This window comes from Microcebus murinus, chromosome 19 (assembly GCF_040939455.1).
Source record: "Microcebus murinus isolate Inina chromosome 19, M.murinus_Inina_mat1.0, whole genome shotgun sequence".
NCBI lineage: Eukaryota > Metazoa > Chordata > Mammalia > Primates > Cheirogaleidae > Microcebus > Microcebus murinus.
Genome location: NC_134122.1, coordinates 25208886 through 25232628, shown reverse-complemented (window position 1 = coordinate 25232628; position 23743 = coordinate 25208886). Strand labels below are relative to the sequence as shown.

The following is a 23743-nucleotide window of genomic DNA, read 5'->3' as shown; positions in this document are numbered from 1 at the left end:
GAACACACAGGTAACCTGGGCTGTGAGCAAAGACAGATGTGCCTGGCTTGTTTCCACCCAGGTTACAGCTGTGTTCATCTTTGGCAGTTTGAAATGGTCTATTATAGACCCACCACTTGCTAATGCCTTGCTCCTGGGCCGGGAAGACTGCTGCTCAGCCTCATGCTCACGCTTTGTTCTCACCAACAGCATCACCTCCAAGGGAACTGAGATGGGGCCATTTTTCAGTTCCTGGCAGTAATTCCTGGGAGTTGCTCTTGTGAAAAAGAGCCTTCTGCTAAGTTTTTAAAGAAACTTTTTGTTTTATTTTGTTTTTCTTTTGAGACAGTCTCCCTCTGTTGCCTGGGCTACAGTGCTGTGGGATCAGCCTAGCTCATAGCAACCTCAAACTCCTGAGCTCAAGCGATCTTTCTGCCTCAGCCTCCCAGGTAGCTAGGAATACAGGCATGCACCACCATGCTCGGCTAATTTTTTCTATACATTTTTAGTTTGCCAATTAATTTCTTTCTATTTTTAGTAGAGACAGGGTCTCACTCTTGCTCAGGCTGGTTTCGAACTCCTGACCTTGAGCGATCCTCCTGACTCGGCCTCCCAGAGTGCTAGAATTACAGGTGTGAGCCACCTCGCCTAGCCAAAACTTTTTGATTTTGAATGGATGAATGAATCTTAATGGCTTTTGAACTTTTTTGCCTCTGACCTATAGTAATAAATATAAATTACTGTAAACCCAATCCAAGCATATAAATATATATATTTTTTTATTTGTTTGTTTTTGAGACAGAGTCTTGCTCTGTTGCCCAGGCTAGAGGTGCCATGGTGTCACTCTAGCTGACTGTAGCCTCAAACTCCTAGGCTCAAGGAATCCTGGCTCAGCCTTGTGAGTAGCTGGCACTACATGCATGGGCCACCATGCCCGGCTAATTTTTTCTATTTTTAGTAGAGATGGGGTCTTGCTCTTGATCAGGCTGGTCTCAAACTCCTAACCTCAAGCGATGATCCTCCCGCCTTGGCTTCCCAGAGTGCTGGGATTATAGGCGTGAGCTACCACGCCCAGCCTAAATGTATATATTTTTAATGAAAACAGCAGTTTTACAAAATAAATATTTGACATGTGGAATGCACTGTAGTATTTTGTTTTCTGTTCTAGCTTTGGGGGGTAATCACTGGTCATAGTCTACTAAAATGATTTTAGAACCCACCAAAGAGTTGTGGTTCATAGTTTAAAGCCATGGCTATAGCCAGTCACAGTGGCATGTGCCTATAGTCCCCGCTACTGGGGAGGCTAAAGTGGGAGGATCGCTTGAGCCCTGGAATTCAAATCCAGCCTGGGCAGCATAGCAGACCCTGTCTCTGAAAAAATGAAATCATGGCTATAGGAACTTTATTTCCACAAACCTGTGTTGTTGTATGGAGCATCCACAATGAGCAAACCCTTGGCATGGAGCTTAGTCACAGTCTCTGCCCTCCTGCCCTTTCAAGGCTGTGAGAAGGAACCACCTGTGCTTGGGTGCAGGTGAGGCCCAGCCTGTCAGAGGCTTGAGAGCTTCCCTTGGAAAGGATGTCAGCAGACAGCTGTTCTTTGGGAATTACCTAATGCAAAGCCATTGTGGACATTCTTCTTTAACATCCATTTATACTGAGTACAAGCCAAAATCCTTATCATAGATATTCCCAGGTCCCGGGCAGACTGCTGCACACCCTGCTCCCCACTCCTGCTCTGTTCACTTCACTCCTCCCTGTTCTTACCTGGGACTCTCTCTCCCACGGAGAGCACTCTTCACCTTTCTTTCTTTTTTTTTTTTTTTGAGACAGAGTCTCGCTTTGTTGCCCAGGCTAGAGTGAGTGCTATGGCGCCTAGCTCACAGCAACCTCAAACTCCTGGGCTCAAGCAATCCTACTGCCTCAGCCTCCTGAGTAGCTGGGACTACAGGCATGTGCCACCATGCCCGGCTAATTTTTTCTATATATATTAGTTGGCCAATTAATTTATTTCTAGTTATAGTAGAGACGGGGTCTCGCTCTTGCTCAGGCTGGTTTTGAACTCCTGACCTCGAGCAGTCCGCCCCCCTCGGCCTCCCAGAGTGCTAGGATTACAGACGTGAGCCACCGCGCCCGGCCGACTTCTCACCTTTCTTACCTCTTCACTTCATACACCTTAGAGAGGCCTTCCCAGACCGCCTACTTTATAACTGTGAGCTATTTCCCCCTTTCTTTCCACCCCAGCACAGACACTCTTCCAGCCTGTGTTTTCTCCTTACCACTTGTAATCATGTCATACTATGTATTTTACTTATGTAACATGCCATGCCCCCCACCTCAATGTAACTTTCTAGGAAGGAGGGGCTTGGTTTTGTTCACTTTATTCCCCAGTGCCCAGAGCAGGACTCAAGAGTCCTTAGTAGGAACTCACATATTTGCCTTGGAATTTTTATATAAATGTCCATGTGCTAGCATTGTCCTAGGTGTTGCTGATATAGTCCCAGTGATTTTGTTCAATGGACATTCCAGAGAAACAGTTGTCAGTATCTAAATAACTACAAGGGAATTGGTATTTTTGTTTGTAGTTGTGCTGATAAAGGTAAAATTGAACCTTTATTTGTTCCAGAAAGCCTTTACCTCCTACTTTATCTTAGAAGTCCTCGTCCCCATAGTATAGTAAAAAGTAGGCAGCTGTGGTCATGATGTACCTTGCTTTTCCCCACAGTTTTCTCAGCATTGCCCTTCTGCAGAGCAGGGTTAAGCTGATGTCTCAGTGCCTTTATAACTTTCTATCTCTAGGGGGCAGCATTGGCACAGAAACCAAATGTGAAGTTCCACCTATTCCAATTTGTCACCTAATCATGGTGTCTCTGCAGGAAAGAAGTGCTTGGCTTCTTTCAAATCTGCAGGAGTAAGGCTTAGAGATTTCTTTCTTCAAAGCCTGCTTCTGTACATAGAAATGATAGGTAAGCCTATATGCACACATTTTTATAATGTATTTAGTGTATATGTGTATGAAAATTTTTAAATATTTAAGAACAGTAATCAAAACTTCCCCAAATAAGCCAACTAGGGGATGTAGGTGGTCTTTGTAGTATTTCCCAGAGCTTTTGCCTGACCATGGCCAGATTTGAATTGCTGCATTTAGAAATGTAAAAGTTATCCTTCCCTAAAAGATGATTTACTATACCTTGAGGGAAACAGAAATCTCCTGCATGGAGAGATTGGCTTCTTAGAGAGACGTGACATAATCAGATGATGATAAAATACCATTAAAACAATTCTTGTTAGAATTTTGCTTGTTCTTTAAGAACTGGACCCAGGGCCGGGCATGGTGACTCACGCCTGTAATCCTAGCACTCTGGGGGGCTGAGGCAGGAGGAGCGCTCAAGGACAGGAGTTCAAAACCAGCCTGAGCAAGACCCCGTCTCTACTAAAAATAGAAAGAAATTAATTGGCAAACTAAAAATATATAGAAAAAATTAGCCGGGCATGGTGGCACATGCCTGTAGTCCCAGCTACTTGGGAGGCTGAGGCAGGAGGATTGCTTGAGCCCAGGAGTTTGAGATTGCTGAAAGCTAGGCTGACGATATGGCACTCTAGCCTATGCAACAAAATGAGACTCTCTCAAAAAAAAAAAAAAGAACTGGACCCAGGCAAGCTGGACTGTCTTGTTCCTAGGCATGCAAAGGAGAATGGGGGCTGGTAGGGAAACCTGCAACCTGTCCTCGGCAATAGCTGCCTTCCATAGCCCCTGGGAGGTGCTGGGGAGAGACAGGCTGGGGCCCAGCCAGGCAGGATGTGCCAGTTTTCCATCCCAACCCCTCTAAACTAGAGGTTCTCTCAGACACAGGGGCCATTTGTGAAGCTCCTTTCATCATGAATAAAGAGGTCAATTTGGAAATTGAAACTATAAGGAGAAAATCAACAAAGAACATCTTAATTGAAATATATATAGTACTTCTTGCACCATCTGCAAGCATTTGGTCATTGACCACTGGGTAATCACTGCTGCTTGCATTTAAACTCGTCAGATCAGGAAAAGAACTTGGGGAGCAGAAAAAAACCACAGTGATACACATAACCCACCAGAGTGTTACACATAACCCCTATCCTCGAGGCCAAAAGGGAGGAAAGAATGTTCTTTGGGGGAGGAGGTAGATATACTAAAAGGTTTCATAAACGTCCCTCTGCACCCCCGCCCCCACTGTGTAAATTGTAAAAGTCCCAGGAGTAGGGAAGGGCTATAAGTCTTGGCATGGAGAGGATGTGCTTCATCCTGCCAACCTTCTTCTCTGTGATTATTCAGACATTCGGCACCTCGTGTGGGTCAAACCTAGTGCTAGGCACTAGAAATCCAAAGATAACTGAGACATAGTATGGTGATTATAAGCTTCTAGAGGCCAGGAATGCTGCTGGCCTATTCACCAGTTCATCCCCACATGGCACAAAGTAGGCACTCAATAATACATTTTTTTTTTAATTGATGAATTGGGCCCTCCATGCCAAGCCTGTCTGTAGTGATGAGCAGGGTGTGCTATTTGCCACAAGCAGAGCTTGGCTTCTGGGAGAGATGTGATGCAATCAGATAATCACAAGACACCATTAAAAGTACAGTAATCCAGTGTGAGCCAGATGCTTTAGGAGCCCAGGGAAAGAGTGCCAACATTTGCCTGGGTCTTTTGGGTATCCCATAGCCCCTGGTATTTGAGAGGAGAATGATGGATAGGTGTTGCCAGAGGAGAAGGGACAGTCTAGGCACAGTGCTGCGCATTTGAGGGTACGGGGGTTGTGGGTGCTGGCAAGAGGTGTCCATGTTGGCCCTAGGCACTGGCTCGGGCCCAGCTGCGAGGCCTATGGCGAGCTGATTCCCTGAGCTCTTTCTCTTGTCGTGGCTCATTCCACTATCCTGCTTGCATTCCCCCTGCCTGAAATATTCCTCTACCAGATACCCATCAGGTGGCTGAAATGCCACCTCTTCACAAGACCTTCCTTGGCAACCCAGTGTCAAATGGCACCCCTCCCTGCCCACACCCCCACTCCTTACCTGGTTTTATTCCCTCCAGATACTCATTGCCTACTCAATGTATGCAGATATCTGTGGGTGGGCTCCAAGGGGTCAGGGACTTCATTTTATGCTCTGATCCCTACACTGAGAGCAGAGCTTGGTGAGCCATTGAAGGCTTTCAGTAGCCTTGGCAGGACAGGGGGCAGAAAAGAAAATGTTTTCATTCCTTTCAATGCAGAAATTGTCTCCATTACCTGCCTTACTGACCCAGAGCAGTTTTGGTGATGGTGATAATCTCAAACAGTGTCATTAGCAAATCTTACTGTATTATAGTCTTGGCCACCTTTGAGGAGATAAGTGGCATGTATTTATTTATTTAATTTTTTTTTTTTTTTTTTTTTTTTTGAGACAGAGTCTCACTTTGTTGCCCAGGCTAGAGTGAGTGCCATGGCGTCAGCCTAGCTCACAGCAACCTCAAACTCCTGGCTCAAGCAATCCTCCTGCCTCAGCCTCCCAAGTAGCTGGGACTACAGGCATTCGCCACCATGCCCGGCTAATTTTTTGTATATATTAGTTGACCAATTAATTTCTTTCTATTTATAGTAGAGACAGGGTCTCGCTCTTGCTCAGGCTGGTTTTGAACTCCTGACCTCGAGCAATCCGCCCGCCTCGGCCTCCCAGAGAGCTAGGATTACAGGCGTGAGCCACCGCGCCCGGCCTGTGTGGCATGTATTTGTAAGTAAGGGTCCAGTGACAAAGTAAATGAAATTTGGCTCTGGTGTGGAACTTGTACATTGAGCCTGTTTCTGTTTATACATGTAATAGAAATCTAAAAATAGGCTTCCTTCTGCTATGCCGCCAGACATGCAACTGGCTGGAGGTGGCAGGAACAGCTACTTCCTCACATGTGTCCAGTCTAAGGTCATTCTGTGACCTTAGCAGGTTCCTGTCATCATAAGCAGGAAAGGGTGTCCTTGGTCTAATCCCACTCCATCCTGCCTCTTACTGGGTCCTTCCCAGCTCTGCAAGCAGCACAGGAAAGCAGGCATCCTGAATAGCCGCAGCTGGGTATCCTTGCCTTGGCCACCTTGATGCTCACACGCCACCTGGCTTGTTCATCTGTGGTCTCCTTACACAAGATGCCATTGTAACCTCAGGGCTTGTCTCATACTGCTGTGCCCTTGGGTTTTCCAGTAAACAGTGTTCTTGCTAGCACACAGCATGCTGGCATATAGTGGGAAAAGAGTAGAAAGAACAAATGGATTTGGAAGGAGGCAGACTTGTGTTCAAAGCTCCATGGTTTGACCAAGTTAATTTGACTCTCTGTGCCTGCCTTTTCTCATTTACTTTAAATATATATATACATATATATATACTATGTATGTATGTACATATGTGTATATATATACATTGTGTATATATATACAATGTATATATATATATCAAGCAGAACCTTGGACAGTAAAAAGAAATATATGTGTGTGTGTGTATATATATATATATACACACACACACACGGATAATGGTCCTGTATTTTCTGTTAGAATTACCATGAAGATTGAATGACGTGTGTATACAAAGCACCCTTTGGGAAGATGTATACGTTTTCAGTACCTAGCAACTCTGTTGCCTGGGCTAGAGTGCAGTGGCTCACAGCAACCTCAAACTCCTGGGCGATCCTCCTGCCTTAGCCTCCTAAGTAGCTGAGACTACAGCTGTGCACCACCACGCCCAGCTAATTTTCTATTTTTGGTAGAGATGGGGTCTTGCTCTTGCTCAGGCTGGTCTCAAACTCCTGAGCTCAAGTGATCCTCCTGGCTTGGCCTCCCAGAGTGCCAGGATTACAGGCTTGAGCCACAGCAACCGGCCTTCCCCTTCTTTTTTTCTTTTTTTTTTTTTTTTTTTTTTTTTTAGCTCATCTGTGAATTAGATTAGCCCAAGCCCCTTCTTAAAACTGATGTCTTTCTGGACTGTCAGCTGGCATGCGTATGTCATTTGGGCCTGAGAGTGGGGAGGACCAGTGACTTTAACAACTAGAAGACAAGAGTGGCCTGGAAGCCACAACCCTGTGGTCTCTGTCTGAGTGTTCATGAACAGTCAGGTGCCCAGGCCTCATCTTTCACCTTGAGCTCTGGGGATCTATAGTCTCACTGTTTTTCAAAGTGACGAAGCAGAGAACTGCAATTTCTGAGGTTAAATTTGGATTGGCCCAGCCTTATGCCCCCATAGCAAAGTCAGCGACTTCTCTCTCCTCGAGAGTGAGTTTAGAGGTTTCACTGGAGGAGCAATTCAAAAATAGAGGAGCAGTTTCTGGTATGTTCTGCTTCTGAGACAAGGCTGGAAGTCAACATGTGAAATCTAGAGTGTGCAGGGACCGACAGCTTCCGGATAGGCTTGCAGGGATGGGGAGGAAGCGAAAGCAGAATCTGGTGACTTGGATCGTAGCTGCAGATCTTCTGTTGAGTTCTTTGCCAGCCGACCCAAGGGCCTTGAGATCAGTGTAACTTTCACTGGGCCTAGGTGAGGTGACGGCCAGACACATTGTCCTCTAGTTTAGGAGGAAGCTATGTTTATATGAAGAAATTTCAACTTTTGGATAGAGTCATCTGAAGTTGAATTTTATCTTCTGCTTTGTCCATAAAACATTATTTAGGAAGCAAGAAATGGATAAAGGGAGACTCTAGAGAGTTTTCTTTATATGGCAAAGTGAAGACCTAATGGCAGTCAAAACACCCTAGTGCATGTTGAGTACCAAAGGGCATCATAAAACTTAACCAGCAGTCTCACCAGTGTCATGAAGAGCACAGACTGTGGCCGCTGCTCCTTAGTGAGTCCCCCACTGTGTGTGCCATGTCCTCACTGAGAAGGGAGCAGTTGCCCTTGTTGTCATATTTGGGATAATAATGAATTCTGCTGTTTTCCTTCTGGTCTGAAAATACACAAGGTGATGGAAAGTGGGTCTCTGGTCTCCAGTTAGATTTGGTAGCCAGGATATGCTGCCCATTATGTTCTGAAGTTACTTGTCAAAATGTACTCTGCCTTCCAGAATGATCCTTTGGGACTTTCTCATTAACCTCAGTTTGAAGAACATGGTTATCTTCATGTTAAAGAAATATTCAAGAGCATTTCTTCTGCTTTATGTTTAAGCACTAGTTGAGTTTAGGAATAAAGCCTGGCTGTGCCTGAATTACAATTTAGTAAAATATATACTATGTTTAGAAAAGAGGGTAAATTTTTAAAGAAACAACACAAGAGAGCGCTCCAAATGTCAAGCTTACCTGGCCTGAATTTGCCTTATTTCAGTTGTGGATTTCAGTATCTAGCTACATAGTCTCTCAAAAGATGTTTCAGGTTTGTTCTCTGGGACCCCTAGTCCCTTCATTGAAGAGTTCCCTGGCTGAAAACCCACATGTTGACCTACAGGAGACCCACTGTGGTGTTGAGAGGGAGGAAAAGGCTCCACGGTGACCCCTCACACACAACTGACTCCAGCGTGGCTGGGTCATTTTGCCCTCATGGGCCTGTGCCTCACCTCAAAGATGAGATTTCTTCTCTTACAAGGAAGGCCCATGAATTAATAACTGAATCACCAGGGATGCTGAAAAGCACTGTCTAAATGCTGTGTATTGTTTTCAAGCTGTTACTCCTGGAGGGTGGCTAGGTTGGCATTGTTTTCAAGGTTAGAATCCAAATACCAACTTATCTATTCTCCAGCTGTTGTTTATCCTTCAGTTTCCTGAAATAGTCAAACGCAAGGTCTTATAAAAACAGGTTTGTGCTGCTATACGTTTTGGTGGTAATAATTAAGTGCACTACTGATTTAGCCTCTTGTTTACTGAAAGAGATGTAGGTAGAGACCTAGGCATGTTATACCCCTTAGAAGCCATTCCTTTAAATATTGTATTTCCATCAGCTCATCTCTCTCCCACTCCATCCCATTCATTGGAGACTTTACAATATCCTACCAAAGGGTTGTTCAGGGTCTCAGCTCCCTGAATGGTCCATTTCATTTCTCTCTCTTTTAAAAATTTTAAAACTAGATAGCACATATATAGAGAATAAAATTCAAAAGATAGAAAAGATCTACAGTGAAAAAGTCCTACCTCTGCCTTTAAGCCACTTGGGACTATTTGTGCTACCAATTTCGTGTCTATACTTTAAGGTCAATTTTACATGTCGCTGCATTCTGCCTCCACTACCATCTTTTTTAATACAGAAATGGGAGCATCTATATTATACATACTATTCTATGCCTTGTTAGAGTCATCTTAGCATATATTAAAGAAAGCTCAGTTACTAGCGGGGAGTACCGCTATAGGAGATGTTTCTAGAATTAATGTGAAGATGTGATCTAGTACATTCGGAGTAGCCTCAGAGGCCTGACTCTCTTAAGTGCTACACTTAAACACTTACACCCAGCTCTCTACCTCACCTCTCCAGTGGGTGTCCACGGGCCCTCTGTGTCAGCACTGCCCAGGTCAGCTCGAGATCTTCATGCCTGCCTCCCACCACCCAACACTCATCTCACCAGTGTCACTGTCGTCATTGATTGCACAAACCAGAACCCAAGTCATCACCCCGACTCCTTCCCACTCCCAAAGCTGAGCCACCACCACCTGCAAGTATGACTTCCTCCATTTCTCCCAAATCAACCAACTTTTCTTCATGTCCTCACCACTGCCCTTGTGTGGGCCTCTTTAGCCCCTCTATTTTGAGTTGTGCAGCTAATTTCTTTCTATTTTTAGTAGAGACAGGGTCTCGCTCTTGCTCAGGCTGGTCTCGAACTCCTGAGCTCAAACGATCCTCCCTCCTTGGCCTCCCAGAGTGCTAGGATTACAGGCATGAGCCACCACGCCCGGCATAGAATGATCTTTGAAAATCATAAGCCTGACTGTGTTACTTCCGTGCTTGACATCTTTGGTGGCTTCCTAGTGTTCTTAGAATAAGAGCAAACTGAAATCATACCCTCTTAGGCTCTGCATGGTGCAGCCTTGCAGGCCTCACCAGGCATGTTTTCACTGTCTGCAGTCCGGCTACAGGAACCAAACTCTCCCGGCTTTGTCTGCCAGAGTCTTCTCTTGCTGTTCCTCTATCTGGAGTGCCGATCTCTTTGCCACCCCATCTAGTTACTGTTACCTCATCTTTCAGATCTCGGGCTTCACTTCCTCAAGCTTTCACTGTTTCCCCAATCTAGGTCAGGCCCCCAGTCAAAGTTAACAACACCATTTCCTCCATTATACTTTTACCAGTGTTGTAATACCATTTATGTCTGTGGTCATTGGATTAATGTTTCTTTTTTTTTTTTTTTTTTTTTTTTTTGAGACAGTCTTCTTTGCCAGGGTATAGTGCTGTGGCGTCAGCCTAGCTCACAGCAACCTCAAACTCCTGGGCTCAAACAGTCCTTCTGCCTCACCCTCCCGAGTATCTGGGACTACAGGCATGCGCCACCATGCCCAGCTCATTTTTTCTATATATTTTTAGTTGGCCAATTGGTGTTTTTCTATTTATAGTAGAGATGGGGTCTCACTCTTGCTCAGGCTGGTTTTGAACTCCTGACCTTGAATGATCTTCCCGCCTCAGCCTCCCAGAGTGCTAGGATTATAGGCATGAGCCACCACGCCTGGCCAATGTTTCTTTAAATTAATGTTACTGATTTGAGATAGTTTCTGGCACATAAGAAAGTATTTTATAAACTATGAAGGATCTTAGAATAAAAGGTGGTGATTTTTTTAAATTCCTATTTATAAACAAAGTTAAACTATAAAGGAAGACATCTGTGTTATGAGTGATTGTTAGCTTGAGTAAGTCTCCCAAGGAACCCCTGGTGAGCCTAATGTAGGCCATTCTTCAGTTCAGTAGCAGTATCTCCTACATGCCAGAATACTGGGCATCAGGACTGCAGATGTTACTAAGATCCAGACAGACCCTGCCCTCAAGTAGCTCATGGTGTTTTATTTTTAAAAACCCAAAATATACCTCCTGTGGTTTTTTTCAGGTGTCCTGTGGCATTTTAGAAAGCCTTATACAAACTGGGTGATAGGAGCAACACTTTCTTTTGATCAAAGGAGAGGAAATTTTCCTTGTGCTTTCTTCTAACAATTTCTAGCTCTTCTATTGAAAGATATCTTTAGAAATATCCCTGCTGAACAGGAGAAAGATTCTCTGAGAAAATTCAAGTCAAGTAAAGCTCATTTCACATTCTTTTTGTTGAACAGGAACTTTTATGGTATCTACTCACAAGGAGCTGTCTTTGTGTCTGGTCTTTATCCCCAGGAAACCTGTAGGAAGTGTCAGGGACTCTGGAAAGAACACAATGGCCTCACCTGTGAGGAGCTGGCTGAAAAAGATGACATCAAGTACCGCACCTCTATGTGAGTAACATGATTCCAAGGGGCTTATGGACTAATTCTCAATTCCTCCGTTAACCTGCTTTTGCCAAAGGGGCGGATTGTATTGTGGGAAGAAGAATGCGCCCAAGCCACCCCAGTCTAGAGCAATCTTGGGGAATTGACCTAACTCCTGAGCCTCTGTCTCCTCATCTCTGCAGCCTCATGGAGCTATTTCAGAGACAAATGTAAAATATGAAATGCCTGGCACATATGAATTCAATAAATGATGGCCCTTTTCTCCTTATTGTCTAAATAAATAAGCAAGTAACACATCTTAATTAGCTTAGACTGAACTAATGTCGCTTATGTCTGTGTTATAGGATACTGGTGGCCTGAGACATTAAGTAGAATTGCCAGCGTCCAGAATGCAAAATGATACATCTGTCATAATAATAACCATTACTTGTATAATACTCCCTGTGTGGCTGAGCACTTTACAAACATTAACTTATTAAAATGAATAGACTTAAGTAATACAGAAGTCAATTTTGTTCTCATATAACAGTCCAGCCTTGCCAAGCAGCTGATGGGGCAGGTCTGTCCCCTGAGGTCGTTCAGACATCCAGGTTCCCTGGTGTCACTCCAGCACTGTGAGGGTAGTGGTCTCATCTGCATGATTATAACTGGGTTGTGGCCATATTTATACTCCACCTTACAGGAAATGAAAAAGAGACAAGTTGCCAGGGTAGGCAGGTTTTCTCTGAGTGTAAATAATGCAGAAATTGTATATGTGTATCACTTCTACTCACACCCCATTGGTCTACACTGAGTTATGTGGGTACAACCTGGCTTCAAGGCAGATGTCATATATATATATATATAGCCTGTGGCTGGGTGACTTTATACCTTAAATGTGGAGGGTAAGGAAGGGGTTTTGTTACTCAGAAAATGAAGTGGGGAATGGCATTTTGGGACAGTTAGCAGTCTCCAAGTCTTCAACACAGCGAGGTACTATTATCCTGTTTTACAAATAAGGCCACTGAGGCCCAAGTAACTTGCCTGTGATCCTACAGGTAGTAAGTGGCATAGCAGGGACTTGAACCCAGGCACATGGCTTCCTGGCTATACTCTATACCACAACTTTGGTAGGCAGAATAATGGCTCCCAAAGATGTCTACATCCTAATCCCCAAAACTTGTGAGTATGTTACTTTATATGACAAAGGGACTTTCCAGATGTGATTAAGGTTAAGGGCCTTGAGGTGGGAAGGTTACCCAGATATCTTTTCAGAGACGACCCAGTCTAATCACATTAGTTCTTAAAACTACAGTCTTTCCCAGCTATGGTCAAATAGAGATGCAGTGATGGATGAACAAAGAGTCGGACAGGTGTGAGAAGGATGTGACCTCCCCTTCCTGGCTTTGAATATGGAGGAAGGGGCCATGAGCCAGGGAACGAGGCAGCCTCTGGAAGCTTGGAACAACACTCAACTGATGGCCACCAAGAAAATGTGGACCTCGACCTACAAACTCAAGGAACCGAAATTCTACCAACAACCCAGATGAGCAGCAGACAAGAATCTCTCCTAGGGCCTCCAGTAAGGAATGCAGCCCCATTGTCAAGCATTTGGACTGCCCCAGGACTCAATAGCAGGCCATAAGATGTTTCTTAGAGGGAGACTTGTTGGTTACTTTTCAAAGCAAGACTTCCATTCTGATTCTCCTGTGAGTTGGCTCCACTCAACATCTTGGTCAGCCATAGACACTTGGGCACCACTGGGTCCTGTTAAGCCTGACAGCCTTTTAGATCAGCAGTAAATGGATCCAAGCAGAACATCCAAATGTGATATATGTTGATTGTACAATCAAAAAAGCCTCCCAGATTCTGGGCTGCTTCTTCAGTGGTAGGGGATGCAAGACACAGCAACATGAGCCTAACTTTGGAAAGGATATCCTAATACACACCCCTGACCTCCAAACTACCAAGATGTCATGGAAATTACACTTTCCTGTATTTTCTAGGCACTCATGTAGCATACTAGTGCATCTAAAGTACCTACTGCTTCCTATTCACCAAGTTCTATCTGCTTGTCATTCAAATAGTAGACCAGCGTATTGTCCTATTGGATGACAAATGGTTGAGGTCCTCGCCAGCTGCTGGTGTTCTCTGCTTATTGGACAGAGAATAAAAGCATTCTCCAGATAAGTAGCTGCATTCCAGTAGCCAGGGGCTATGTTGATTTGCTCTGGTAAGAGATGACATCTGGAATACCACCTGATTAGGTTTACAGTACTGTTCTCCAAGACCCATTCTTCCAACATGCGAAACGGAGAAGTATAAAGAAGACATTTGGAGAGTGAGCCCTGAGCACCTCTGTATCTTGAAGTTTTGGATGGTGGTGCCAATCTCAAAGATGCCCATAGGAATCGGTTTTTGTTATTGTTATTGTTAGAGAGGGAGTTCCTCCAAGGGGTTCTGCTTACCTTTCCATTTCATATAACCAGAGAGCCAAAGAATCCTGCCAAGTTTCAGGGTACACACAGGGAATTGTAGGCATAATTGCCATGAGATGAAGCTCAATTTTGGCATCTTGAATGAAGTCTTAAGAAATCTTCACCTGTCAATGGTGAAAGCCATGACAACTTTTTCGTTTTACTTTTTCTAATGAAAATTTTCAAGCGTCCACAATAGACATAATAGTATATTGAATTCTTGACTATTTATCAACATTTTACCACACTTGCTTCATGTATCCTATCTTTCATTTTTTCTTGTTTTTAAACTGCTATAGTGTCTCAAACAGACCCAAATCTCTGACAGCATGTCATTTCACTCATTATCACTGTTAACAAAATTGACAATAAGTCTTCAATAATATCTTACCAACTTCACAGTTCTCCCAGTTGTCTCAAATTAGCTTTACATGTGTACTCCAGCTAGTTTGTTCGGATCAGGATGCAAACAATGTTCACTGATTGCATGTGATAATTGCATGAGATAATTCTGTCTCCTCTAACACACTTTTTGTTATGCCATTGACTTACCGAAAAAACAAGGACAGTCAACCTACAGAATATCTTCTGGAGTTGGCTGCTTTCTGATACTATAATTTAACTTGTTCTTCTATCCCATGTATTTCCTATAAACTGAAATTTAGATCTAAAGACTTGATTAGGTTCACATCCAAACTATTTTGGTGAGACTGTTTCACAGGTGGTGCTGTGCATGTCACATTGCATCACATCCAGAGCCATGTAGTGTCTGCTTGGCCTACTGTCAAACACTTGTAAGCAAATGAATGACATGGCATAAGTTACAGGGTTTTGATGGCTACATGGCAAGTAGCTTTTTTTTTTTTTTTTTTTTTTGAGACAGAGTCTCACTTTGTTGCCCAGGCTAGAGTGAGTGCCGTGACGTCAGCCTGGCTCACAGCAAACTCAATCTCCGGGGCTCAGCGATCCTACTGCCTCAGCCTCCCGAGTAGCTGGGACTACAGGCATGCGCCACCATGCCCGGCTAATTTTTTGTATATATATTTTTAGTTGGTCAATTAATTTATTTCTATTTTTGGTAGAGACAGGGTCTCGCTCAGGCTGGTTTCGAACTCCTGACCTTGAGCAATCCGCCCGCCTCGGCCTCCCAAAGTGCTAGGATTACAGGCGTGAGCCACCACGCCTGGCCTGGCAAGTAGCTTTAAGGAAAGCAAGACTTGGATTAGGGAGAGCAGCCACTATGGCAGCCTGAGCCACTCCATTACAGGGCTCCAAACTAGGGTTGTGGTATTGTGGATGGAGAAGAGAGGCTGGATTTAAGAAATATATATATAGATGTATATGTATATGTATGTATATTTTTTATTAAGGGGTGGGAAGTTGTGAGGAGGGGGTGTTCAGTTGCCTTGGGGTGGGTTGGTTGATTTGTTTGTTTGTTTGTTTGTTTGTTTGTTTGTTTGTTTGTTTGTTTTTGAGGCAGAGTTGCCCGGGCTAGAGTTCCGTGGCATCAGCCTAGCTCACAGCAACCTCAAACTCCTGGGCTCAGGCAATCCTACTGCTTCAGCCTCCCGAGTAGCTGGGACTACAGGCATGTGCCACCATACCCCAGCTAATTTTTCCTATATATTCTTATTGGACAATTAATTTTTTTCTATTTTTAGTAGAGACGGGATCTCGCTCTTGTTCAGGCTGGTTTCAAACTCCTGTTCTTTAGTGTTCCTCCCACCTCGGCCTTCCAGAGTACTAGGAGGATCACAAGCATGAGCCATCATGCCCGGCCATTTTTCGTTTTTCGTGTTTTGGGGTTTTTTTGAGAGAGAGTTTCACTCTGCCGCCCTGGGTAAGAGTGCAGTGGTGCCATTATAGCTCACTGCAAGCAACCTCCAACTTCTGGACTCTAAGCAATCCTTCTGCTCAGCCTCCCTGATATCTGGGACTACCGGTGTGAGCTGCAACACCTGGCTGGAGGTTTTGTTTTTTGGGTTGTTTTTTTTTTTATTGTTTATTTTATTGTTGTTTGTTTTTTGGTTTTTTTTTTTTTTTTTCCTTTGTTTTTGATGAGCCGGAGTCTCACTTTTCCTCAGGCTAGTCTCAAACTCCTGAGCTCAAGCAATCCTCCTGCCTCAGCCTCCCAGTGTGCTAGGATTACAGGCATGAGCCACCTTGCCCGGCCTTAAGAAATATTTAAGATGTAAAATCAGCAGGCTGCTTCATACGAAAAATAGGAGTAGAAGGAGTCAAGAAAGATTCTCAGGGTTTTAGCTTGGATGACTAAACTGCCCTCACTAACATAGTGGAAGGAAATGAAACTGGTTGACTTTAAATGCTTTCAGTGAAATCTACTTGGGAGGCTGTTCTAGCCTTGAGAAAATTAGAAATGACCTGGGTGAGTTGACTGAGTGCCCCTTCTTAGAGCCATCCTACAAAGATCGGGACAGGGGGATTTGTTTTTCTTTTTTTTTTTCTTCTAGCACTAGCCATTAATCTAATAGAACAGAGACTTCAGTGACCACACACGACAAAGAATACAGTCTTTACAAAAAATAGCTTAGAAAAGTCACAAAACAAACAATTGCATACCATGTAAGAAGTAATCCAATTTCCAGATTTTCCACATTATAATATTTTAAATATCCAGTTTTCAATAAAATAATTTATTAAATTATTTAAATTATTAAATGATTTACAATAATTTACAAAATATACAAAGAAATACAAAAGTATGCCCCATTCTCAGGGTAACAAGCAGTTGACAGAAACCATCTCTGAGAACATATTGGGCATAGTAGACAAATAACTTTAAATCAGCTGTCTTAAATATGCTCAAAAGCCCAGGGAAACCATGGACAAAGAACTGGAGGAAACCAAGAGCATAGTACATGAACTCTAGTAGAGAATATCAATAAAGAGAAATTTTGAAAAGAAACCAATAGGAATACCATACCTGAAAATTACAATGGCTGAATTGAAAAAATACACAAGAAGAATTCAGTAGCAGATTTGAGAAGGCAGAAGAAAGAATCACAGATCTTGAAGATAGGTCAATTGAAATTATCCAGAAACAAAAAGAATAAAGAAAAGGGAACAGAGCCTTAAAGATACATCAGATGTGCCAGCATTCACATTAAGGGAGTACCAAAGCGGAGCAGAGGATGCAAGGGACAGAAGGAATATTTGAAGAAATGATGGCTGAAAACGTACCAAATTTAATGAAGCTCACATCCAAAAAGCTAAACGAATTCCAAGTAGGTAAACTCAAGGATAAACTAGAAGAGGTCCACCCCAAGACACATCAGAGTCAAGCTGTTGAAGGCCAAACAAATGGAGAAAATATTGAATGCAGTAAGAGAGTACAACCCAATCAAAAAATGAGCAATGTATTTGAGAAGATATACAAATGACCAACAAGAACATGAAAACATGCTCAACATCATTAGTCACTAGAGAAATGCAAAGTGAAACCACAGTGAGATACCACTTCACACCTATTAGGATGGCTATGATCAAAATAATGGAAAGGAGGCCAGGCGCGGTGGGTCACGCCTGTAATCCTAGCTCTGGGAGGCCGAGGCGGGCGGATTGCTCAAGGTCAGGAGTTCGAAACCAGCCTGAGCAAGAGTGAGACCCCGTCTCTACTATAAATAGAAAGAAATTAATTGGCCAACTAATATATATAGAAAAAATTAGCTGAGCATGGTGGTGCATGCCTGTAGTCCCAGCTACTCGGGAGGCTGAGGCAGTAGGATCGCTTGAGCCCAGGAATTTGAGGTTGCTGTGAGCTAGGCTGACGCCATGGCACTCTAGCCTGGGCAACAAAGCGAGAGACTGTCTCAAAAAAAAAAAAAAAACAATTAACAAGGATATAGATAAATTGGCACCTGCATTCACTGCAGGTAGGAATGTAAACTACTGTAGCCATTATGGTAAACAGTTTGGTGGTTCCTTAATAAGTTAAACATTGAATTACCATGTGACCCAGCAATTCCATTCCCAGGTACATACCCCAAAGGATTGAAAACAGGTGTTCAAACCAAAACTTGTACAAGAATGTTCATTTAAGTACAATTCACAATAGCCAAAAGGTGGAAATAACCCAAATGCCCATCAACTGATGAATAAACAAAATGTGATGTAGCCATACAATGGAATATTATTCAGCCATAGAAAGGATTTAAGCACTGATAACGTGCTACCGCGTGGATGAACATCAAAAACCGTATGCTAAATGTAAGAAGCCAGACACAAGGCCAGGCGTGGTGGCTGACACCTATAATCCTAGCACTCTGGGAGGCCAAGGCAGGCGGATCATTTGAGCTGAGGAGTTTGAGACCAGCCTGAGCAAGAGCAAGACCTTGTCTCTACTAAAAAAAATAGAAAGAAATTAGCTGGACAACTAAAAATATATAGAAAAAATTAGCCAGGCACGGTGGCACATGCCTGTAGTCCCAGCTACTCGGGAGGCTGAGGCAGAAGGATTGCTTGAGCCCAGGAGTTTGAGGTTGCTGTGAGCTAGGCTGACACCACAGCACTCTAGCCTGGGCAACAGAGCAAGACTCTAAGAAAATAAAAAAAAAGAAGCCAGACACAAAAGACACAAGTTGTATGATTTCCGTTTATATGCTGTATCCATAGGTAAGTGGATATTTGCCTATCCACAGAATAGACAGTCCATACAGACAGAACACAGACTAGTGGTTGCAGGTGTTGGGGGGATGGGGAATGCCTGTTTAATGGGTACAGTGCTTCCTTTTTTGGGATTATTAAAATCTGGAACTAGATAGTGGTATGAGTTGTATAACATTGAAAATATACTAAATACCCATGAATTTTATACTTCAGAATAGTTTAGTCAATTGTATGTGCATTTTACCACAGTTTTAAAAAAATACATAACATGCAGGTATAGGCAGGGCGTGGTGGCTCACGCCTATAATCCTAGCTCTCTGGGAGGCCGAGGCGGGCGGATTGCTCGAGGTCAGGAGTTCAAAACCAGCCTGAGCAAGAGCAAGACCTCGTCTCTACTATAAATAGAAAGAAATTAATTGGCTAACTGATAAATATATAAAAAAAGTTAGCCAGGCATGGTGGCACATGCCTGTAGTCCCAGCTACTCAGGAGGCTGAGGCAGTAGGATCACTTGAGCCCAGGAGTTTGAGGTTGCTGTGAGCTAGGCTGACGCCACGGCACTCATTCTAGCCTGGACAACAAAGGAGACTCTGTCTCCAAAAAAAAAAAAAAAAACATGCAGGTATACACACACTCACAAAGGAGGTCTGTAAGATTTTGCATAGCTTATGCCACAAGATCTGAAGACACATTCCAAAAAGGAGTTTCTAACATACTTGGCTAGTGGCAAGGACAAATAACCATGGATTATAGGGTGTTGACTGGTTACGTAGAGGAGGCCCTGAGCCTTCCTGTGTGAACACAAGGTCAGCAGACACAGCCACAGTGCAGGCCACTCTTCCTGTCCTGCCCCTAGGAGCACATCCTGCAGGGTATTTGTTTCCTGCCTAGTTGAGAATTTAGTTGCCAGATCACCCTCCTCCCAAAAGAATCAATCATGATTTTTCTCCAGTCCCTTTTTCACTTTTTTGTTACTGGATAGGTGGTTGCCCCATCCCATCCTATAATAGCAATCCTTTTTTGGTACAGGGCCATTCTGGCCCTATCTAGTACTGTTCTTGTGAATGCAAAAACAAAGGACTTGAATTAGTTGTTCATGTAGTATTGAATAGCTATTTGAACATTTATAGCAATGTTGAATTGTAAGCACTCTTTATATATTCTTCTGTCCATTTTAAAAGTGTCTTTCTTCTTCCACACCCATTATTATTTCATGTTGGTGATAGCTTGATTGAGCAAGCAAATATATACCCTTTTTTTGAGCCTTTGGAAAAGGATTATGTAACTTTAATTCTTTTCAGCCTCTATTCACTTACTGCAGTCTGAGCAGCTGCCCAGGGAAGAAGCCAGCCAGCCCCAGGCAAGTAGAGAGCACCTTAGTCTCTACAGAGAGGATTGTGCTGTGGAAAATTGGAGGGATCCCAAGGTAGGAGGATTGCTTGAGGCCAGGAGTTCAAGACCAGCCTGAGCAACATGGCAAGACCCAATCTTGTTCGCGCGCGGTGGCTCACGCCTGTAATCCTACTACTGGGGGCCACTTAAGGTGGGCGGATCGCTCAAGGTCAGGAGTTCAAAAACCAGCCTGAACAAGAGCAAGACCCCATCTCTACTAAAAATACAAAGAAAATTAATTGGCCAACTAAAATATATAGAAAAAATTAGCCAGGCATGGTGACTCATGCCTGTAGTCCCAGCTACTCAGGAGACTGAGGCAGGAGGATCACTTGAGCCCAGGAGTTTGAGGTTGCTGTGAGCTAGGCTGAAGCCTCAGCACTCTAGCCCGGGCAACAGAGTGAGACTCTAGTCTCAAAAAAAAAAAAAGAAGAAGAAGAAGAAGACCCAGTCTCTACAAAAAAGTGAAAAATGAACCACACGCCTACAATCCCAGCTGCTCCAGAGGCTGAGTTGGGAAGATCACTGGAGCCTAGGAATTTGTACACCACTGCACTCTAGCCTAGGTGACAGAGCGAGATGCCATCTCTAAAAACGAAAAGAAAATTACAGTTGGGTTTGGACACAGCTTTTTAAATTGGAATCTTTTTCATCAGAACCTTGAGTCTTAACTTGAAGCATTGGGTAGTGTTGTCACAGTTGCTGAGTAATTAAAATCATGAACATACATACTCTATTATTAAGCTGACAATAATAAATTCACTTTAAACTTTGTCCCCTTAATGATGTTTTCTATTCAATAAAACTTAGAACTCATTTCTTCTATAACTTGAACTGGGTTTAAATTCTTTTCAAGCCAGGGTTGTGCCTTTCTTCATTTCAAACCACTAGATGTAAGTAAATAGCAGCCAATTTTCTAATACATTTTTCTGTTTTTAAACATATGATCTGGTTTCTACAACGGTCTTCTAAATATCAGTAATGAAAAGCCCTTGCTGGCCCCAGACTCACGTGACTACACTCACTTAACAGAACTGGCAGCAGTTGGAAGAAGCTGTGTGTCTGTCACAGGCTCAGATGAGAGTCTACAGCTCAGAACTCACTCCCACACTGTTACTATCTTAAGGCTGGAGCATTTCTTCTTGATCACCATTCCTTGAGTTCCTAATTGAAGGGATAAGAAGTGCTTAGTGCCATCGGGGACAGTCCCAGTTTTCAACCATCCATCGTTTGGGTCCTTTGTCCTCTGCCTAGGTGTCAGTAGCATACTTCTTGACTCACCCGTCAAGACTGCACTTACTCATGCAGGCTAGTTCAGGCACACAGCCCCTGCCCTCTGCCTGCGAGGCACTCAGCTTAATAGAGGACACATAAACAATTACAGGCCAAGGCAGTTAGTGTTATTTTATAGTTACAGACAGAATGCCATAGAAGCACCTAATTCAGCAGTGCAGCTATAGACAAAGAGCAGTCTGCCATTTTTACTCTATAGTCATTTGCCTTTCCATATCAGTGCAAATGATTCTGGAAACAAGTAACTTCCCATTAGCCATGATGCAGTCATATGCTTACCCATGCCCTAGCTACAAGGGATTCTGGGAATGTGGAACTCTGACATGGGAGGTAGTCTCTGCCAACAAAGAAGGCCAAGTATTCAAAACTGCAGGGTATGTAACTAAGGCTTAGGCTTACTGGCTTTCAGTTATCCAACTTTACATATATAAAACACATAATTTAGGAAGACCCTGAGTTTTTTCTCTCTACTTTAAACCATGGATTCATTCCTATAACAAATACAGCATTTTTTTTCTAAAGGCGGAATGCCAGGCACTGTGCCAGGGTGCTTTATATTTTATCTGTAGTCCTCAGAACACCGTTAGAAAATTGTGTTTTCCCAGTTTAAAAATGAGGAAACTGAGTCTCCAGGCAGTTGAATAATTTACCTAATGATGTATAATTGATAAACTTTGAACCCAGTTTTCAGGCTCTAAAACATGGGCTCTTTTTATGCTTTGAATGTCACCAAAAGCCATAGGCAATCATTATATGTGGGAAGAAGTAAATACTTTGTGGCAGTAATATTTTTCTTTCCTCCTCATTGTCACTGCCCGCTCCAATCATGTTTTCTTATTTCAGTGAAGAAAAAATGACTGCTGCCCGCATTAGAAAATGCCACAAATGTGGGACTGGTCTCATCAAATCTGAAGGCTGCAACCGCATGTCGTGCCGCTGTGGCGCCCAAATGTGCTACCTCTGTCGCGTGTCTATCAATGGGTATGACCATTTCTGCCAGCATCCCCGCTCACCAGGAGCCCCTTGTCAGGAGTGTTCAAGATGCTCTCTCTGGACCGACCCCACTGTGAGTAGATATATGGCTGCCATTGCATTATGGGGGAAAATGTCAATAAATTTCTATAATGAGAACATATTTTGTATATACATAACAAATTTTGACTCAACGAGAAGATACAGGAAGTTACATAGACCAATAACAAAAGAAAAAAATTTGAGAAAGTAATTAAAAGCAACTCTTCAGAAAGCAGCATGCCCAGCTTATGGGCAAATTCTTTAAATCCTTTAAGGAATAAAATTTTTTATGCTGTCTGAAATATTCCAGAGCACTGGAAAGTAAGTAAAGTTATACATAGATTTGTATAAAACCATCATAAAGCTGATACCAAAGCCTGACAGAGCCCTAAAAAAGAAAACTACAGTTTTTGTTAAAATCTCACGTATAAATACAGGTTTTAAATTCTCTAAATATTAGCAAATAGCATGACCAAGTGAGTTTGTTCCAGAAATTATTTAATATTAACTCTTATTGATAGAATTCAGTTCACCATATGGTATCTTCAGATGATAAAAAGACATTTAATGAAACCAAATATTCTTGATTTATGCTTTAAAAAAATAATATTAGAAAGATGCTTTCTTGATATGGTTTTTTTAAACCCCAGATTTCAAAACGGTTGTTAGCATGTATTTAGTAGTAAAATATGTAGAAGTATTCCCAGTGAAGTCAGGTGTAAGACTATCATCACTATTTTGTTCTAAAACTGGTAGCCAATGCAGTTAGCTAAGAGAATAAAATAAGAAGTATAGATGCTAGAAATGATCATAGCACCATGTGTTAGACGCTGTTCTAAAGCACTTTTATATGTAAAGAAAGGAAAATTTACCATTTTAAACCTGAAAAAGGACAAAATAATCAACTAGAAAGTTATTAGAAGCAGTAGAAAGATGGTTAGATACCAAATATATATAATGCCATTCACAATAGCAATAGAAATCATAAGATGATGCCTTAGAATAAAGCTGGGCACGGCGGCGTGTGCCTGTAATGTCAGCTACTTGGAAGGCTGAGGTGAGAGGATCAGTTGAGCCCAGGAGTTCAAGACCAGGCTGTGCAACATAGCAAGACCTGTCTCAAAAAAAGTGGGGGGGAGGGGGGGCGGGCGCTGGGTGCAGTGACTCACACCTATAATCCTAGAGGCCAAGGCGGGCGAATCATATGAGCTCAGGAGTTTGAGACCAGCCTGAGCAAGAGCGAGACCCCATCTCTACTAAAAAAAAAATAGAAAGAAATTAGCTAGACAACTAAAAATATATAGAAAAAATTAGCCAGGCATGGTGGCACATGCCTGTAGTCACAGCTACTCTGGAGATTGAGGCAGGAAGATCACTTTAGCCCAGGAGTTTGAAGTTGCAGTGAGCTATGCTGACACCACTGCACTCTAGCCAGGGCAACAGAGGAAGACTCTATTTCAAAAAAAAAAGAAATGTATAGAAATATGAAGAAAACCACAAAGCTATATTTAAGGATGTGAAGAGATTCAAACATATGCAGAAATATGCTCTGTTCTTAAATTTTAATATTTAAAAGGGATCAATTCTTCTTAAAATTATTTTTAAACTAA

The 23743-nt window shown here is 42.9% G+C and overlaps 1 protein-coding gene across 5 annotated transcripts in view; it reads left to right on the top strand.

The window, feature by feature from the left end:
* The window catches only part of RNF216 (ring finger protein 216), a 155261-nt gene that overhangs the window by 113804 nt on the left and 17714 nt on the right, over positions 1 to 23743 (top strand). For 4 of the 5 annotated variants that reach the window (XM_075995269.1, XM_075995267.1, XM_075995268.1 and 1 more), the window contains exons 14-15: positions 11261 to 11358; positions 21963 to 22185. In XM_075995269.1, coding sequence (XP_075851384.1) covers positions 11261 to 11358; positions 21963 to 22185 — 321 coding nt within the window. Of the gene's footprint in view, positions 1 to 11260; positions 11363 to 21962; positions 22186 to 23743 lie in introns of those variants that run through there. The other variant, XM_075995271.1, reaches the window with a different exon arrangement.